The sequence below is a fragment of the Chiloscyllium punctatum genome, chromosome 11 (genome assembly GCF_047496795.1).
Source record: "Chiloscyllium punctatum isolate Juve2018m chromosome 11, sChiPun1.3, whole genome shotgun sequence".
NCBI classification, from domain to species: Eukaryota; Metazoa; Chordata; class Chondrichthyes; order Orectolobiformes; family Hemiscylliidae; genus Chiloscyllium; species Chiloscyllium punctatum.
This window is the reverse complement of record NC_092749.1, coordinates 63,007,459-63,024,832: the sequence shown is the minus strand read 5'-3', so window position 1 is coordinate 63,024,832 and position 17,374 is coordinate 63,007,459. Positions and strand designations below refer to the sequence as shown.

The 17,374-nt window shown below is 43.8% G+C and overlaps 1 protein-coding gene across 1 annotated transcript; it reads right to left on the bottom strand.

Annotated features, from left to right (window-relative positions):
- Nucleotides 1-280: 280 nt before the first annotated feature.
- On the bottom strand, nt 281-17,342 carry rps27a (ribosomal protein S27a). Its single transcript, XM_072580938.1, has 6 exons — nt 17,197-17,342; nt 17,040-17,105; nt 3,231-3,285; nt 1,557-1,642; nt 1,288-1,419; nt 281-471 (listed from the first exon to the last, which is right to left on the bottom strand). Exons 2-6 carry the CDS (start codon nt 17,085-17,087, stop codon nt 322-324), a joined length of 471 nt encoding a protein of 156 aa, XP_072437039.1. The 5' UTR covers nt 17,088-17,105; nt 17,197-17,342; the 3' UTR covers nt 281-321.
- Nucleotides 17,343-17,374: the final 32 nt, after the last annotated feature.

Genomic DNA, 17,374 nt, shown 5'->3' with positions numbered 1-17,374 from the left:
AACTGTTTGTTCTGGTAATACTCAATATTCTAATTCTCTCTGCTATTCTAAATGTAGTACATCAAATACCCACATTTCTACTCACAGAACATTCCTCTTGTGATTACAGACATGCAAGGTTATTAGTTTTTATGCTGGTAACAGCTGACACTCCATAATCTTAATTTAAGCTTGGCCAGTGGGTAAAATCTTGTGACCTGCTGCTATGGATTACACTACTATTGCTCAATTTCAAAAGAAATAAACTGAAGGAGCAAGATACTCGATTGAAACAAAAAAGTTCAACAGTTTTCCATCATAGTTTATTATACATATGTGTAATTATGCATCTTCATTCTTGTTGTAGCAGTATGTCAGACAGCACTTGCCACAGTATTGTCTATTGAAGTGACTGGCCATGAAGACACCAGCACCACACTCTTCTGAAGGACATTCACGTCTCAGGCGAGAGATTTTTCCATGCTCGTCAACCTAAGTCAAAATGATGAGTTTAATTTTGTGCAAAGTAAAACAAAAACACAAACTATCTCCCTAATAAACTATACAAGAGTGGATGATGAGCAAATCTCACTTTACACTTTAGAAAAACCCTCAAGTACTGATGATTATGCTTGTCAAATTATGAAAGATTATGCCAAATCTGCTAATGTGTTTGTCACTTTTAAATTATACTATTTTGAATAACATTGTACAAATAGGTCTTGTAATGATAAAATTTCTTTTTGTATAAAGCAGAGTGTTGCAAGATGATTAATTTAAGTTATTTGTCTCCACTAGTTAGAAGAACTCAGAATCTAGACTAATTGTTCTTATACAGAGTAACCCTCTCAGCAGACAATTTAGAATCTAATTCAGGTGAAAATACTTGAAATCAAAAAGAAATTTAATTGAAATGACTTGGAGCATCTTGATTAGAAAGCAGTTATAAAAATTCAAAAATTCTCTCTTCAGTGCATTAACAAAGAGGCCATGCCTCTTTAACCTGTCAACTAATTCTGTCTATTAATTGTAGCTAAAGATTGTCACTTTTCATTCCATATATGGAAGGAAAGTCTGCATAATATTCCTTGGAACCTTATTTTCTTGTTGCATTGAATTCAAAATATTTCAAGTTTCTTTTCCTGCATAATATTCAGTATCTTATACCAGTCTTCATCTGCCCAAAAACACAGTACTGTACCATTTTTGATCAACAATTTTAAAATGTCAAAATGTGCCTTTAGGAAAAGCAAGCCACCAGTGATATAAAAAAATGTCAACTCGGCAATCTGATCATACAACTATTACCTTGTAATATTTAAGGACAGCAAGTTTGACCTTCTTCCTCTTATGCTGGTTTTTCTTTGGTGTGGTGTAAGACTTCTTCTTTCTCTTCTTGGCACCGCCACGCAGTCTCAATACAAGGTGCAAAGTTGATTCCTATTGAACAATATCAAGTTTTTGTGAAGCATCAAGTATATAATCTCACTTGTTCTGGTGCATAAAAGTATTGTTACAAAAGAGTCAGGTTCAGTACATTAGCCACAAATTCAGAGACATAATTAAAGTAAATATACCTTTTGGATATTATAATCAGAGAGTGTACGGCCGTCCTCCAACTGCTTTCCAGCAAAGATCAGTCGTTGCTGATCAGGGGGAATACCTATAATAAAAAAGTACAGAAAAAAATGTTATCACACCTGAATTTGATAAAGATGCCAAGCTAGCCAGAAGGATATAATATAGAAAAACTTAATTTCTGTAAACATGATACAAACAGAATGCTAAAAGAAAAGCAAAGTTATCATTATCAATACAAGAAACTTGGAAATTAAATTTCTTCCTTCTATAAACAGAGGTCTTTAAAGAGGGACTTTATTTCTGCATGGTATTTCAATTGTCAGAAATTTTGCTGAAGTGGGAAGCCATGTCTGGATGGAAAAGCTTATAAATTTAGTTAGTTTCTATATGTAACCATGTAATTTAGTTTTCAGAGAATGATTAAGCACGACTTTTTGGAATTTATAAAACATCCCATAACTCTGTCATTTAATACCACTAAAGCAGATGGCCTAATTATTTCTGAAACTGGAGGCCTTGCATGTGCTTTTTCCTCTACATTTGGATACATAACTAAATATTATATGCAAAGTAACTTACTACCTTAATATAACGCAGAACTTCAAGAATCTTAAATAGGTCACAGGTGAATGTTACTTGTGCTCAGATTGTAATCCAAAGGAGTGATGCATTTTGATTAATTGGAGGCCAAGTGATTTACTCATGGTGGATAACAGAAAACATACCATGGGTGATTTGGTGAAGGGAACAAAGCCATTTGGTTGAGGGGGAGGGGGTAACACTTCCAGATAAAAGAAAGATAATTCAAAGGACTATCATTCTCCATGGTGCAGTCAGTGTGTACAGCTGTTAAACCAAAAATAAAGGTTGTGGTCAGAGATCACCCAGGTACAAAACCTCCAAGGGCTCTTGTGGTCTCTGAGCCAGGAGACTCAGGTTCAAGGCCCAGCTGCACTAAAAGATATGAAAAAGACAAACCTGAACAGACTGCCTTTAAAATATCTAGTACCAGAATCCATGAGTGTACTTATGGTGCATCGTTAGTGTTCCCATCTGAGCTAATAGGCCAGAGTTCAGGTTCCACCTGCTCCCGTCTATAATGACATCTCTGATGAAAGAGATTAGAAGTGCCTAGAAATAAAATCCAACTCCATTTTAGAAGGAAAAGGGTCAAATATCTGCCTATTCTATACAATCACTATTGAGTACTCATGCAGAACTCCAGAAACAGCAGGACACCGTAATTTTGGCATCCAGCATCATTTTAAGAGTTCAGCATCTTCCAACTCAGGTGAAAAATGTGACATCTGAAATAATGTTCATAATGCATAGAATGTTTAAAAAAAGAAATCCCCCCCCCCAATTCAGTCTCCTACCTCAGCCAAAAAGTACCTTTCAGGAAGTCAAGCCTCAAGAGTGTAAATGTAAAAAGACGTTCTGAAGTACTCTATTCAGAGTTAATGTTTTAACAGACTTTTCTTCTGGACTTCCACTGAATATGACATATCCATTTAAAACCGTTTAAATGCTGCTTATGATTAAGAAATCAAAAGCGCAAATCACAACACAGTGATGTTCACTTGTATTGCAAATTTTGACTCCATGTTAAGTTCTTGGAATGTTAACAGATCAGTTTTCCTAAAAAAAATTAAATGAAAACTATTCCAGACCTTCCTTGTCCTGAATTTTAGCCTTTACATTTTCAATGGTATCAGAGGGTTCAACCTAGAATAAGAACATACAAAAAAAAGCTCAATTAGACTGACGTTCCACTTATGAAAAAAAAATCTTAAATAATTTAATATCAGCTTTGAGCACATAATGTGCTCACTAGCAATTAAGGCAGTTACAAACCCCCAAAAAAAGTCATTCCGATCATTTAAAATCTGTAAGAAAGTATTCTCTTTCTGCATTTTGTTTAGAATAGTGGCTCAAAAACAACTTCACAATGACACTTTAAAAACCAATGAATCCAAGAAAATCAACCCTCCTAGTTTAAGCTTCTCAACTGATTTAGTTTGAAACACTACTCCAATTTTGAAGCGAAAGTAAGTGGCCGGAAACATTCACATAGACCAAAAAGGAGGACTGAAAACAAAATATTTAACACAGCTACGCCAAACCCGCAAATTAACAAATTTGAAATATTAACAAACATTTTTTAAAACATAAAAACTTACATTAGGAGTTTTGAGTCTTTTTTTCGGCAGCAGTTGGGAGTGGGAAGAGCAACTGAGAGGACCAATGGCCCAAAGGGAAGGTAATTGTTTAATATAAAAACTTACCTCGGGATTTTCAGGTATATTTTGGCAGCGGCTGAAATCCCAAGACGCTACACATGTAGTGTCTCCCACCCGTGTCCCCACCCCCCCACCAAACACTCGCATGTTGCTAAGATAAGGTGTTTCAATTGATATTTCTTGTGTGTTGTGAGATTGATTAAAAGTTTACTATTAATTGATAAGACAATAGAGAAGTACCAAACATTATTTAACTCAAATTTGTATGAATTAATTAAATAACACAAATCAGGGCAAGCAGGGACAAGGTAGGACTAATAAATTAAACTGCATTTATTTCAATGCAAGGGGCCTAACAGGGAAGGCAGATGAACTCAGGGCATGGTTAGGAACATGGGACTGGGATATCATAGCAATTACAGAAACATGGCTCAGGGATGGGCAGGACTGGCAGCTTAATGTTCCAGGATACAAATGCTACAGAAAGGATAGAAAGGGAGGCAAGAGAGGAGGGGGAGTGGCATTTTTGATAAGGAATAGCATTACAGCTGTGCTGAGGGAGGATATTCCAGGAAATTCATCCAGGGAAGTTATTTGGGTGGAACTGAGAAATAAGAAAGGGATGATCACCTTATTGGGATTGTATTATAGACCCCCCCCCCCCCCCCCCAACAGTCAAAGGGAAATTGAGAAACAAACTTGTAAGGAGATCTGAGCTATCTGCAAGAATAATAGGGTAGTTATGGTAAGGGATTGTAACTTTCCAAACATTGACTGGGACTGCCATAGTGTTAAAGGTTTAGATGGAGAGGAATTTCTTAAGTGTGTACAAGACAATTTTCTGATTCAGTACGTGGATGTACCTAGTAGAGAAGGTGCAAAACTTGACCTACTCTTGGGAAAGAAGACAGGGCAGGTGACTGAGGTGTCAGTGGGGGAACGCTTTGGGGCCAGCGACCATAATTCTATTAAATTTAAAATAGTGATGGAAAAGGATAGACCAGATCTAACAGTTGAAGTTCTAAATTGCAGAAAGGCCAATTTTGGCAGTATAAGGCAAGAACTTTCAAAAGCTGATTTGAGGCAGGTGTTTGCAGGTAAAGGGACAGCTGGAAAATGGGAAGCCTTCAGAAATGAGATAATGAGAATCCAGAGAAAGTATATTCCTGTTTGGGTGAAAGTGAAGGCTGGTAGGTATAGGGAACGCTGGATGACTAAAGAAATGGAGGGTTTGGTTAAGAAAAAGAAGGAAGCATATGTCAGGTATACAAAATTTAAAAAAAAAAATCACACAACACCAGGTATAGACAGGATAGATTGAGTGAATCATAAAGGAAGTCGGAGTATACTTAAGAGGGAAATCAGGAGGGCAAAACGGGGACATGAAATAGTTTTGGTAAACAGAATTAAGGAAAATCCAAAGGGGTTTTACAAATGTATTAAGGACAAAGGGTAACTAGAGAGAGAATAGGGCTCCTCAAAGATCAGCAAGGCGGCCTTTGTGTGGAGTCACAGAAAATGGGAGAGATACTAAATAAATATTTTGCATCAGTATTTACTGTGGGAAAGGATATGGAAGATATAGACTGTAAGGAAATAGATGGTGACATCTTGCAACATGTCCAGATTACAGAGGAGGAAGTGCTGGATGTCTTGAAACGGTTAAAGATGAATAACTCCCCAGGACCTGATCAGGTGTTCCCGAGAACGCTGTGGAAAGCTAGAGAAGTGATTGCTGGACCTCTTGCTGAGATATTTGTATCATCGATAGTCACAGGTGAAGTGTCAAAGACTGGAGGTTGACAAATGTGGTGCCACTGTTTAAGAAGGGTGGTAAAGACAAGCCAGGGTACTACAGACCAGTGAGCCTGACCTCAGTGGTGGGCAAGTTGTTGGAGGGAATCCTGAGGGACAGGATGTACATGTATTTGGAAAGGCAAGGACTGATTCAGGATAGTCAACATGGCTTTGTACTTGGGGGAAATCATGCCTCACAAACTTGATTGAGTTTTTGGAAGAAGTAACAAAGAAGAAGATTGATGAGGGCAGAGCAGTAGATGTGATCTGTATGGATACTGGATTAGTGGTGCTGGAAGAGCACAGCAGTTCAGGCAGCATCCAACGAGCAGTGAAATCAACGTTTCGGGCAAAAGCCCTTCATCAGGAAGGGCTTTTGCCCGAAACGTTGATTTCGCTGCTCGTTGGATGCTGCCTGAACTGCTGTGCTCTTCCAGCACCACTAATCCAGTATTTGATTTTCAGCATCTGCAGTCATTGTTTTTACCTTGGTGATCTGTATGAAGTTCAGTTAGGCGTTCGACAAGGGAGCCTGCTTAGCAAGGTTAGATCTCATGGAATACAGGAAGAACTAGCCATTTGGATACAGAACTGGCTCAAAGTTAGAAGACAGAGGGTGGTGGAGGAGGGTTGTTTTTCAGGCTGGAGGCCTGTGACCAGTGGAGGAGTGCCACAAGGATCAGCGCTAGGCCCTCTACTTTTTGTCATTTACATAAGTGACTTGGATGTAAGCACAAGAGGTATAGTTAGTAAGTCTGCAGATGACACCAAAATTGGAGGTATATTGGACAACGAAGAGGGTTACCTCAGATTACACAGGACCTGGACCAGATGGGCTGAGAAGTGGCAGATGGAGTTTAATACAGATAAATGCGAGGTGCTGCATTTTGGGAAAGCAAACCTTAGCAGGACTTATACACCTAATGGTAAGGTGCTAGGGAGTATTGCTGAACAAAGACCTTGGAGTGCAGGTTCATAACTCCTTGAAAGTGGAGTCACAGGTGGATAGAATAGTGAAGGCAGCGTTTGGTATGCTTTCCTTTATTGGTCAGAGTATTGAGTACAGGAGTTGGGAGGTCATGTTGCGGCTGTACAGGACATTGGTTAGGCCACTGTTGGAATATTGCGTGCAATTCTGGTCTCCTTCCAACGGAAAGATGTTATGAAACTTGAAAGTGTTTAGAAAAGATTTACAAGTATGTTCCCAGGATTGGAGGATCTGAGCTACAAGGAGAGTCTGAACAGGTTGGGGCTGTTTTCAATAGACAATAGATGCAGGACTAGGCCAATCTGCCCTTCAAGCCTGCACCACCATTCAATATGATCATAGCTGATCATCCTTAATCAGTATCCTGTTCCTGCCTTATCTCCAGAACCCTCGATCCTTGAGAGCTCTATCCAATTCTTTCTTAAATGAATCCAGAGACTGGGCCTCCACTGCCCCCTGGGGCAGAGCGTTCCACACAGCCACCACTCTCTGGGTGAAGACATTTCTCCTCATCTCTGTCCTAAATGGTCTACCCCGTATTTTTAAGCTGTGTCCTCTGGTTCGGCACTCACCCATCAGCGGAAACATGTTTCCTGCTGCCAGAGTGTCCAATCCTTTAATAATCTTATATGTCTCAGTCAGATCCCCTCTCAGTCTTCTAAACTCCAGGGTATACAAGCCCAGTCACTCCAGTCTTTCAGCGCAAGGTAATCCCACCATTCTAGGAATTGACCTTGTGAACCTACGCCGCACTCGCTCAATAGCCAGAATGTCTTTCCTCAAATTTGGAGACCAGAACTGCACACAATACTCCAGGTGTGGTCTCACCAAGGCCCTGTACAGCTGCAGAAGAACCTCTTTGCTTCTATACTCAATCCCTCTGTTATGAAGGCCAGCATGCTATTAGCCTTCTTCACTACCTGCTGTACCTGCATGCTTACCTTCATTGACTGGTGTACAAGAACACCCAGATCTCTCTGTACTGCCCCTTTACCTAAATTAATTCCATTTAGGTAGTAATCTGCATTCTGTTGTTGCCACAAGTGGATAACCATACATTTATCCACATTAAACTGCATCTGCCATGCATCTGATCACTCACCTAACTTGTCCAGGTCACCCTGTAATCTCCTAACATCCTCCTCACATTTCACCCTGCCACCCAGCTTAGTATCATCAGCAAATTTGCTAATGTTATTACTAATACCATCTTCTATATCATTAATATAGACTGTAAAAAGCTGCAGTCCCAGCACCGATCCCTGCGGTACCTCACTGGTCACTGCCTGCCATTCTGAAATTGAGCCGTTTATCACTACTCTTTGTTTCCTGTCAGCCAATCAACTTTCAATCCAAGTTAGTACTTTGCTCCCAATACCATGTGCCCTAATTTTGCTGACTAACCTCCTATGTGGGACTTTATCAAAAGCTTTCTGAAAGTCCGGGTACACTACATCTACTGGATCTCCCTCGTCCATTTTCAGAGTTACATCCTCAAGATATTCCAGAAGATTAGTCAAGCATGCGACTCTGACATATCCTATTACTACTATCCAGATGTGTTGTAATTTCATCCTTTATAATATACTCCAGCATCTTTCCCACCACTGAGGTCAGACTAACCGGTCTATAATTTCCTGCTTTCTCTCTCCCACCTTTCTTAAAAACTGGTACAACATTAGCCACCCTCCAATCCACAGGAATTGATCCTGAATCTATCGAACTCTGGAAAATAATCACCAACGCATCCATCCACGATTTCTCGAGCCACCTCCTTCAGTACCCTGGGATGTAGGCCATCAGGCCCCAGGGACTTATCAACCTTCAGACCTAACAGTCTCTCCAACACCAAATTCTGGCAAATATAACTTCCCTTCAGTTCAGGTCCTTCAGCCACTGTTACCTCAGTGAGATTGCTTGTGTCTTCCCCAGTGAACACAGACCTGAAGTACCAATTCAATTCTTCTGCCAGTTCTTTGTTCCCCATAATATGTTCCCCTATTTCTGTCTTCAAGGGCCCAATTTTAATCTTAACCATTTTTTTTGCCTTTCACATACCTAAAAAAGCTTTTACTATCCTCCTTTATATTTCTGGCCAGTTTACCTTCATACCTCATTTTTTTCTCTGCGTATTTCCTTCTGAGTAATCCTCTATTGTGCTTTAAAAGCTTCCCAGTCCTCCATTTTCCCATTTATCTTTGCTATGTTATACTTTTTCTCTTTTAACTTTATATGTTTCTTAACTTCCCTCGTAAGCCACGGCCACCTCTTCCTAGGATCTTTCTTCTTTTTTGGAATGAACTGATCCTGCATCTTCTGCATTATACACAAAGATCTGCCATTGTTCCTCCACTGTCATCCCTGCTAAGGTATTGCACCACTGAACTTTGGCCAGCTCCTCCCTCATAGCTCCATAGTTCCCTTTATTCAACTGAAGTATTGTCACTTCCGATTGTACCCTCTCCCTCTCAAATTACAGATTGAAGCTTTTTGTATTATGGTCACTACTTCCCAATGGCTCCTTCACTTCGAGGTCCCTGACCAATTCTGGTTCATTGCACAATACCAGATCCAGAATGGCCTTCTCCCTGGTAGGTTCCAGCACCAGCTGTTCTAAGAATCCATCTCGGAGGCACTCCACAAAGTCTCTTTCTTGAGGTCCAATACCTTCCTGATTCTCCCAGTCTACCTGCATGTAGGAATCTCCCATAACGACTGTAGTAACATCTTTGCGACAGGCCAATTTCAGCTCCTGATTCAACTTACATCCGACATCCAGACTACTGTTTCAGGGCCTGTAGATAACTCCCGAGAGGGGCTTTTTACCCTTGGATAGAGCTGAGACACTACTGACACTGAGACACTGAGATACTGACTCTACATCCCCTGATCCCCCTACACCCCTGGAAGCCTAGTGATGGGAGATAAGGAAATAGCTGGAGAACCTAAGTACTTTGCGTCAGTCTTCACAGAAGACGACATGAGTAATATCCCAACAATTAAAGGGAGTCAGGGGGCTGAGTTGAGTATGGTTGCCATTACAAAAGAGAAAGTGCTAGAAAAGCTAAAAAGGTCTTAAAATTGATAAATCTCCTGGCCCCAATGGGCTACATCCTAGAGTTCTGAGGGACGTGGCTGAGGAAATAGTGGAAGCGTTGGTTGAGATCTTTCAAAAGTCACTGGAGTCAGGGAAAGTCCTGGATGATTGGAAGATTGCTGTTGTAACTCCTTGTTCAAGAAAGGATCAAGACAAAAGATGGAAAATTATAGGCCAATTAGCCTCTGTTGTTGGTAAAATTCTAGAATCCGTCATTAAGGATGACATTGCTAAATTCTTGGAAGAGCAGGGTCAGATTAGAACAAGTCAACATGGATTTAGTAAGGGGAGGTCGTGCCTGACAAACCTGTTGGAATTCTTTGAAGAGGTGACAAGTAGGTTAGACCAGGGAAACCCAGTGGATGTGGTCTATCTAGACTTCCAAAAGGCCTCTGAGAAGGTGCTACATGAGAGGCTGCAAAGCAAGGGGAGGCTCATGGTGTTCGAGGTGAGCTACTGGTATGGATTGAGGATTGGCTGTCTGACAGAAAGCAGAGAGTTGGGATAAAAGGTTCTTTTTCGGAATGGCAGCCGGTGACAAGCGGTGTCCCACAGGGTTCAGTGTTGGGACTGCAGCTGTTCACGTTAAATATTAATGATCTGGATGAAGGAATTGGGGGCATTCTAGTGAAGTTTGCTGATGATACGAAGTTAGGTGGACAGGCAGAAGGATTTAGACAGTTTGGGAGAGTGGTCCAGGAAATGGCTGATGGAATTCAATGTGAACAAATGCGAGGTCTTGCACTTTGGAAAAAAAGAATACAAGCATGGACTACTTTCTAAACGGTGAGAAAATTCATAAAGCCAAAGTACAAAGGGATCTGGGAGCGCTAGTCGAGGATTCTCTAAAAGCAAACATGCAGGTTGAGTCCGTGATTAAGAAAGCGAATGCAATGTTGTCATTTATCTCAAGACGGTTGGAATATAAAAGCACCGTTGTGCTACTGAGACTTTATAAAGTTCTGGTTAGGCCCCATTTGGAGTACTGTGTCCAGTTTTGGTCCCCACACCTCAGGAACGACATACTGGCACTGGAGCGTGTCCAACGGAGATTCACACGGATGATCCTTGGAATGGTAAGTCTAACATACGAGGAACGGCTGAGGATCCTGGGATTGTATTAATTGGAGTTTTTTGAAGATTAAGGGGAGATCTAATAGAAACTTACAAGATAATACATGTCTTGGAAAGGGTGGACGCTAGGAAATTGTTTCTGTTTGGCGAGGAGACTAGCACCCGTGGACACAGCCTTAGAATTAGAGGGGGTAAATTCAGAACAGAAATGCGAAGACATTTCTTCAGCCAGAGAGTGGTGGGCCTGTGGAATTCATTGCCGCAGAGTGCAATGGAGGCCGGGACGCTAAATGTCTTCAAGGCAGAGAATGATAAATTCTTGATGTCACTAGGAATTAAGGGCTACGGGGAGAATGCGGATAAGTGGAGTTGAAATGCCCATCAGCCATGATTGAATGGCGGAGTGGACTCGATGGACCGAATAGCCTTACTTCCACTCCTATGTCTTACGGTCTTATTCTAGGTCCCTCCGCGCAAGGGAACATCATCCCTTACCAACATGGCCATCCCACCCCCTCTACCCGTCAGTCTGTCCTTACAATTTCCCTGGAGTGTCGGAGGCTGAGGGGCGACCTAATAGAGGTTTACAAAATTATGATGGGCACGGATAGGATAAATAGACAAAGTCTTTTTCCTGGGATCAATGAGTCCAGAACTAGAGGGCATAGCTTTAGGGTGAGAGGGGAAAGATATAAAAGAGACCTACGGGGCAACTTTTTCACGCAGCGAGTGGTACGTATATGGAATGACTGACAGAGGATGTGGTGGAGGCTGGTACAAATGCAACATTTAAGAGGCATTTGGATGGGTATATGAATAGGAAGGGTTTGGAGGGATATGGGCCGGGTGCTGACAGGTGGGACTAGGTTGGGTTGGGATATCTGGTCGGCATGGACAGGTTGGACCGAAGGGTCTGTTTCCATGCTGTACATCTCTATGACTCTAAGTAGAGATGGCTGAACGTGACTGCTGTAGCTGTATGGTGTGGGAGCTGGTTGATCCCATTGTAAACTGCAGTGACCACATCTGCAGCAAATGGTGGTTACTGGAAGAACTCCAGATCAGAACTGATGATCTGGAATCTGAGCTTCAAACACTGGCACATCCAGGACAGGTAAGAATACCTGGATGCTTTGTTTCAGGAGGCAGTCACACCCGGTAGATTAAGTAATTCAAATTCAGTTAGTGATCAGGAACAACAGAGTATGACTGTAAGTTAGGCAGGTAGGGGGATTCGGAGTTCAGAAGTGGAGGAGCCTCAGCCCTTGACCTTGTCCAACAGGTATGAGATCTTTGCTCCCCGAATGGATGAAGAAAAGGGCTGTGGGTAGGATGAGCCAGCTGACCATGGCGCAGGCGGCCATTCAAGAGGGGGGAGCAAAATGACAAGTAGTTGTGAAAGAGGATTCTATAATTAGGGGGACAGATAGTATCCTTTATGAGCTGGATCGAGAGTCCCGCATGGTGTGTTGCCTGCCTGGCGCCAAAGTGCAGGACATCTGACTGGCTTGAAAGAATATTGGTGCGGGAGGGAGAGAATCCAGCTGTTGTAGTCCACATTGGCACAAATAACACAGGCAATGCTAGGAAGGAGGACCTGTTTAGGGAACATCAAGCACTAAGGAGGAAACTGAAGAACAGGTCCTCAAGGGTCATAATCTCTGGATTACTGCCCAAGCTACGTGCTAATTGGCATCGGCATAAGAAAATTAGGGAAGTAAACATGTGGCTAAGAGATTGGTGTGGGAAAGAGGCACTCCATTTCATGGGACATTGGAATCAGTTTTGGAACCGGGGCGAACCGTACAGATGGGACGGTCTCCACCTGACCTGATCTGGAACCAGTGTTCTGGTGAAAAGGATAAATAGAGTGGTCACTAGGACTTTAAACTTGCGAGTTGGGGAGGAAGGGAAAGCAACACGGAGTATGGAGTCAAGTAGAAAGGTAAGCAGCAGGTTAGCATATGTGCAGCTTTTAATTTCGAGGCAGACTAGGAATGAAGCAAAAGGAAGGATAACTTAGGACATACTACAAGGGCTGATGGAGATCATGAGGTTAGAAAATTAGCATTAAAGTGCTTTACCCAAACGCTTGTAGTATTCGGAACAAAGTAGATGAATTAACGGCACAAATCACCGTGAACGATTATGACGTGATAGCATCAGAGATGTGATTGCAGGGGGTTCAAGACTGGCAGTTAAACATCCAAGGATTTACAACTTATTTAAAAGGATAGGGAAGTGAGCAGAGGGGCAGGGTTGCCTTGTTAGTTGAGAATTACATTAAATCTATGGCACTGAATGACATAGGGTCAGAATATGTGGAGTCTGTGTGGGTGGAGCGAGGAACTACAAAGGCAAAAAAACCATAATGGGAATTATGTACAGACCTCCCTGCAGTGGCCAGGACCAGAGGTGCAAGACGTACCAGGAAATAGATTGTGCCTTTCTGGCATGCCCTGTCACTGTGATCATGGGGGAACTTCAATATGCAAATGGACTGGGTGAAAAATGTTGCCAGTGGATACAAAGAAAGGAAATTCATGGAATGCTTACAGGATGGCTTTCTGGAACAGCTTGTGATGGAGCCTACATGGGAGCAGGCTATTCTGGACTTAGTGCTACATAATGAACCAGACTTCATAAAAGATCTTAAAGGAAGGGAACACTTAGGAGGCAGCGATCATAATATGGTAGAGTTTAGTCAGAGAAGGCATAAATCGGATGTAACAGTGTTACAGTTAAATAAATCTTCGAGGAGAGAGTGAGGACTGCAGATGCTGGTTCTTCTTCAAGGACTGCAATTTTCCCCCCAGACGTGGTGGACGCTGCCCTCCACCGCATCTCTTCCACTTCCCGCTCCTCTGCCCTTGAGCCCCGCCCCTCCAACTGCCACCAGAACAGAACCCCCCTGGTCCTCACCTACCACCCCACCAAGCTCCATGTACAGCGTATCATCCGCTATCATTTCCACCACCTCCAAACGGACCCCACCACCAGGGATATATTTCCCTTCCCTCCCTTATCAGTGTTCCGAAAAGACCACTCCCTCCGTGACTCCCTCGTCAGGTCCACACCCCCCACCAACCCAACCTCCACTCCCAGCACCTTCCCCTGCAACCGCAAGAAATGCAAAACTTGCGCCCACACCTCCCCCCTTACTTCCCTCCAAGGCCCCAAGGGATACTTCCCTGTCCGCCACAAATTCACCTGCACCTCCACACACATCATCCGCTACACCCGATGTGGCCTCCTCTATATTGGGGAGACAGGCTGCCTACTTGCGGAACGTTTCAGAGAACACCTCTGGGACACCAGGACCAACCAACCCAACCACCCCATAGCCCAACACTTCAACTCCCCCTCCCACTCCACCAAGGACATGCAGCTCCTTGGACTCCTCCATCGCCAGACCATAGCAACACAACGGTTTGGAGGAAGAGCACCTCATCTTCCGCCTAGGAACCCTCCAACCACAAGGGATGAACTCAGATTTCTCCAGTTTCCTCATTTCCCTTGTCTCCGTCAAATCCCTCGAACTCAGCACCGCCTTCCTAACCTGCAATCTTCTTCCTGACCTGTCCGCTCCCACTCCACTCCAGCCTATCACCCTCACCTTGACCTCCTTCCACCTGTCGCATTTCCAACGCCCCACCCCCTTTGATAAGGCGCCTCACGGGAGGCTGCTGAGTAAGGTGTGGGCCCATGGTGTTTGAGGTGAGCTACTGGCATGGTTTGAGGATTGGCTGTCTGACAGAAGGCAGAGTTGGGATAAAAGGTTCTTTTTCGGAATGGCAGCAAGTGACAAGTGGTGTTTCACAAGGTTCAAGGTTGGGGCCACAGCTGTTCGCTTTATATATTAATGGTCTGGATGAAAGGACTGGGGGCATTCTGGCAAAGTTCACCGACGATACCAAGTTAGGCGGACAGGCAGGTTGTTCTGGGAAGGTGGGGAGGCTGCAGAAAGACTTAGAGCTAAAAATGTGTTGCTGGAAAAGCGCAGGTCAGGCAGCATCCAAGGAGCAGAGAATCGACGTTTCGGGCATGAGCCCTTCTTCAGGAATGAGAAAAGTATGCCAAGCAGGCTAAGATAAAAGGTAGGGAGGAGGGACTTAGGGGAGGGGCATTGGAAATGTGATTGGTGGAAGGAGGTCAAGGTGAGGGTAATAAACCGGAGTGGGGGTAGGGCGGAGAGGTCAGGAAGAAGATTGCAGGTTAGGAAGGTGGTGCAGAGTTCGGGGGTTGGGACTGAGACGGGGGGGGGGGGGGGCGCGGAAGAATGAGGAAACTGGAGAAATCGGAGTTCATCCCTCGTGGTTGGAGGGTTCCTAGGCGGAAGATGAGGTGCTCTTCCTCCAACCGTTGTGTTGCTATGGTCTGGCGATGGAGGAGTCCAAGGAGCTGCATGTCCTTGGTGGAGTGGGAGGGGGAGTTGAAGTGTTGAGCTACGGGGTGGTTGGGTTGGTTGGTCCTGGTGTCCCAGAGATGTTCTCTGAGACGTTCTGCAAGTAGGCGGCCTGTCTCCCCAATATAGAGGGGGCCACATCGGGTGCAGTGGATGATGTGTGTGGAGGTACAGGTGAATTTGTGGCGGATATGGAAGGATCCTTTGAGGCCTCGGGGGGTGGGGGGGGGGCAAGTTTCGTATTTCTTGCGGTTGCAGGGGAAGGTGCCGGGAGTCGAAGTTGGGTTGGTGGGAGGTGTGGACCTGACGAGGGAGTCACAGGGAGTGGTCTTTTTGGAACGCTGATAGGGGAGGGGAGGGGAATATATCCCTGGTGGTGGTGGTGTCCGTTTGGGGGTGATGGAAATGACGATGGATGGTACGATGTATATGGAGGTTGGTGGGGTGGTAGGTGAGGGCCAGTGGGGTTCCGTTCTGGTGGCGATTGAAAGAGCAGGAAGTGGAGGAGATGCGGTGGAGAGCATCGTCAACCACGTCTGGGGGGGAAATTGCAGTCTTTGAAGGAGACGGCCATGTAGGTTGTTCCGTATTGGAACTGGCCCTCCTGGGAGCAGATGTTGCGGAGACGAAGGAATTAGGAATATGGGATGGCATTTTTACAGCGGGCAGGGTGGGAGGAGGTATAGTCTAGGTAGCTGTGGGAGTCGGTCAGTTTATAGTAAATGCCCGTGTTGAGTCGGTCGCCCGAGATAGAAATGGAGAGGTCTAGGAAGGGGAGGGAGGAGTCTGAGACGGTCCAGGTAAATTTGAGGTCGGGATGAAAGGTGTTAGTAAAGCGGATGAACTGTTCAACCTCCTCGTGGGAGCACGAGGTATTGCCGATACAGTCATCGATGTAGCGGAGGAAGATGGACTGATCCACATATCCTATGAAGAGGCAGGCACAGCTGGGGCCTATGGCTACTCCTTTGGTTTGGAGGAAGTGGGAGGATTGGAAAGAGAAGTTCCAATCCTCCCACTTCCTCCAAACCAAAGAAGTAGCCATGAGCACCCGCATGGGATTGGTTTCATCAGAGTTCAGAAGGCTGAGGGGAGATCTAATAGAAACTTAGAAGATAATGCATGGCTTAGAAAGGGTGGATGCTGGGAATGTTTCCCTCAGGCAGGGATATTAGAACCAGTGGGCACAGCCCTAGAATTAGAGGTCACTTTAAAACAGACATAAGGAGACATTTCTTCAGCCAGAGAGTAGTGGCTTGTGGAATTCATTGCCACGGAGCACACTATAGGCCAGGATGTTAAATGTCAAGGCAGAGATTGATATTCTTAATCTCACAAGGGATTAAGGGATACAGGGAGAGTGCAGGTAAGTCGTGTTGAAGTGCCCATCAGCTATGATTGAATGGTGGGATGGTCTCGATGGGCCAAATGGTCTTATTTCCACTCCTATTTCTTATAGTCTTAAGCGCTCACATACTTAAGGCACGGAATCAAATGATTTTTGAGTGGAGTAAATCAACTTAATGCCAAACAAAACTTTAATTTATGATCAGATTAAAACAAAAGTTAATGTTAATGTTAATAGACCGCACTCCTTAATCCTCAAAACTCAATTACTCGTGTAGCCTTGCGTAAATGAATAAAAATATCGATAAATTCACAACCACTACCTTAAAAACATTTACATATGATATTTAAGGCCTTGGGATTCGTAAACTGGAGAAGACACTAGCCGGATACTGAGCGCATACTAAATACAACTTTAATCAACATTACATTAAATATTAATTTTCAGCTCGAGGCATTTGCACGTTTTTGTTTCGACTCGAGACCTGGAGGAGGCCTCGAGTCAGCGCCGGCTGCCCGCCCCGTACTTACCTCGAGGGTTATCGTTTTCCCGGTGAGGGTTTTTACGAATATCTGCATTTTTAAACCTCGATCCACCTAAATGGGGCCAAAAATATAAAAATAAAAATCGGATGGCAGATAGCTAACGCTGTATAACATGTCTGTTAAACCGGGAGCTCAGACTTACCAACTTCTGCACTCTAAAAGCACAGTATCGAAAGAGGACCTTGTGCCCAAGCCACGGGGTTTTCCAAACCTTCCAGCAGGGCGTGGGTGTCTAGGTAACTCCGTATTCGATGCACTTCAAATTTTCAAAATATCATTCGCTTTTCCAGGCATTGAAACAAATATTAAAGAAGATTTCA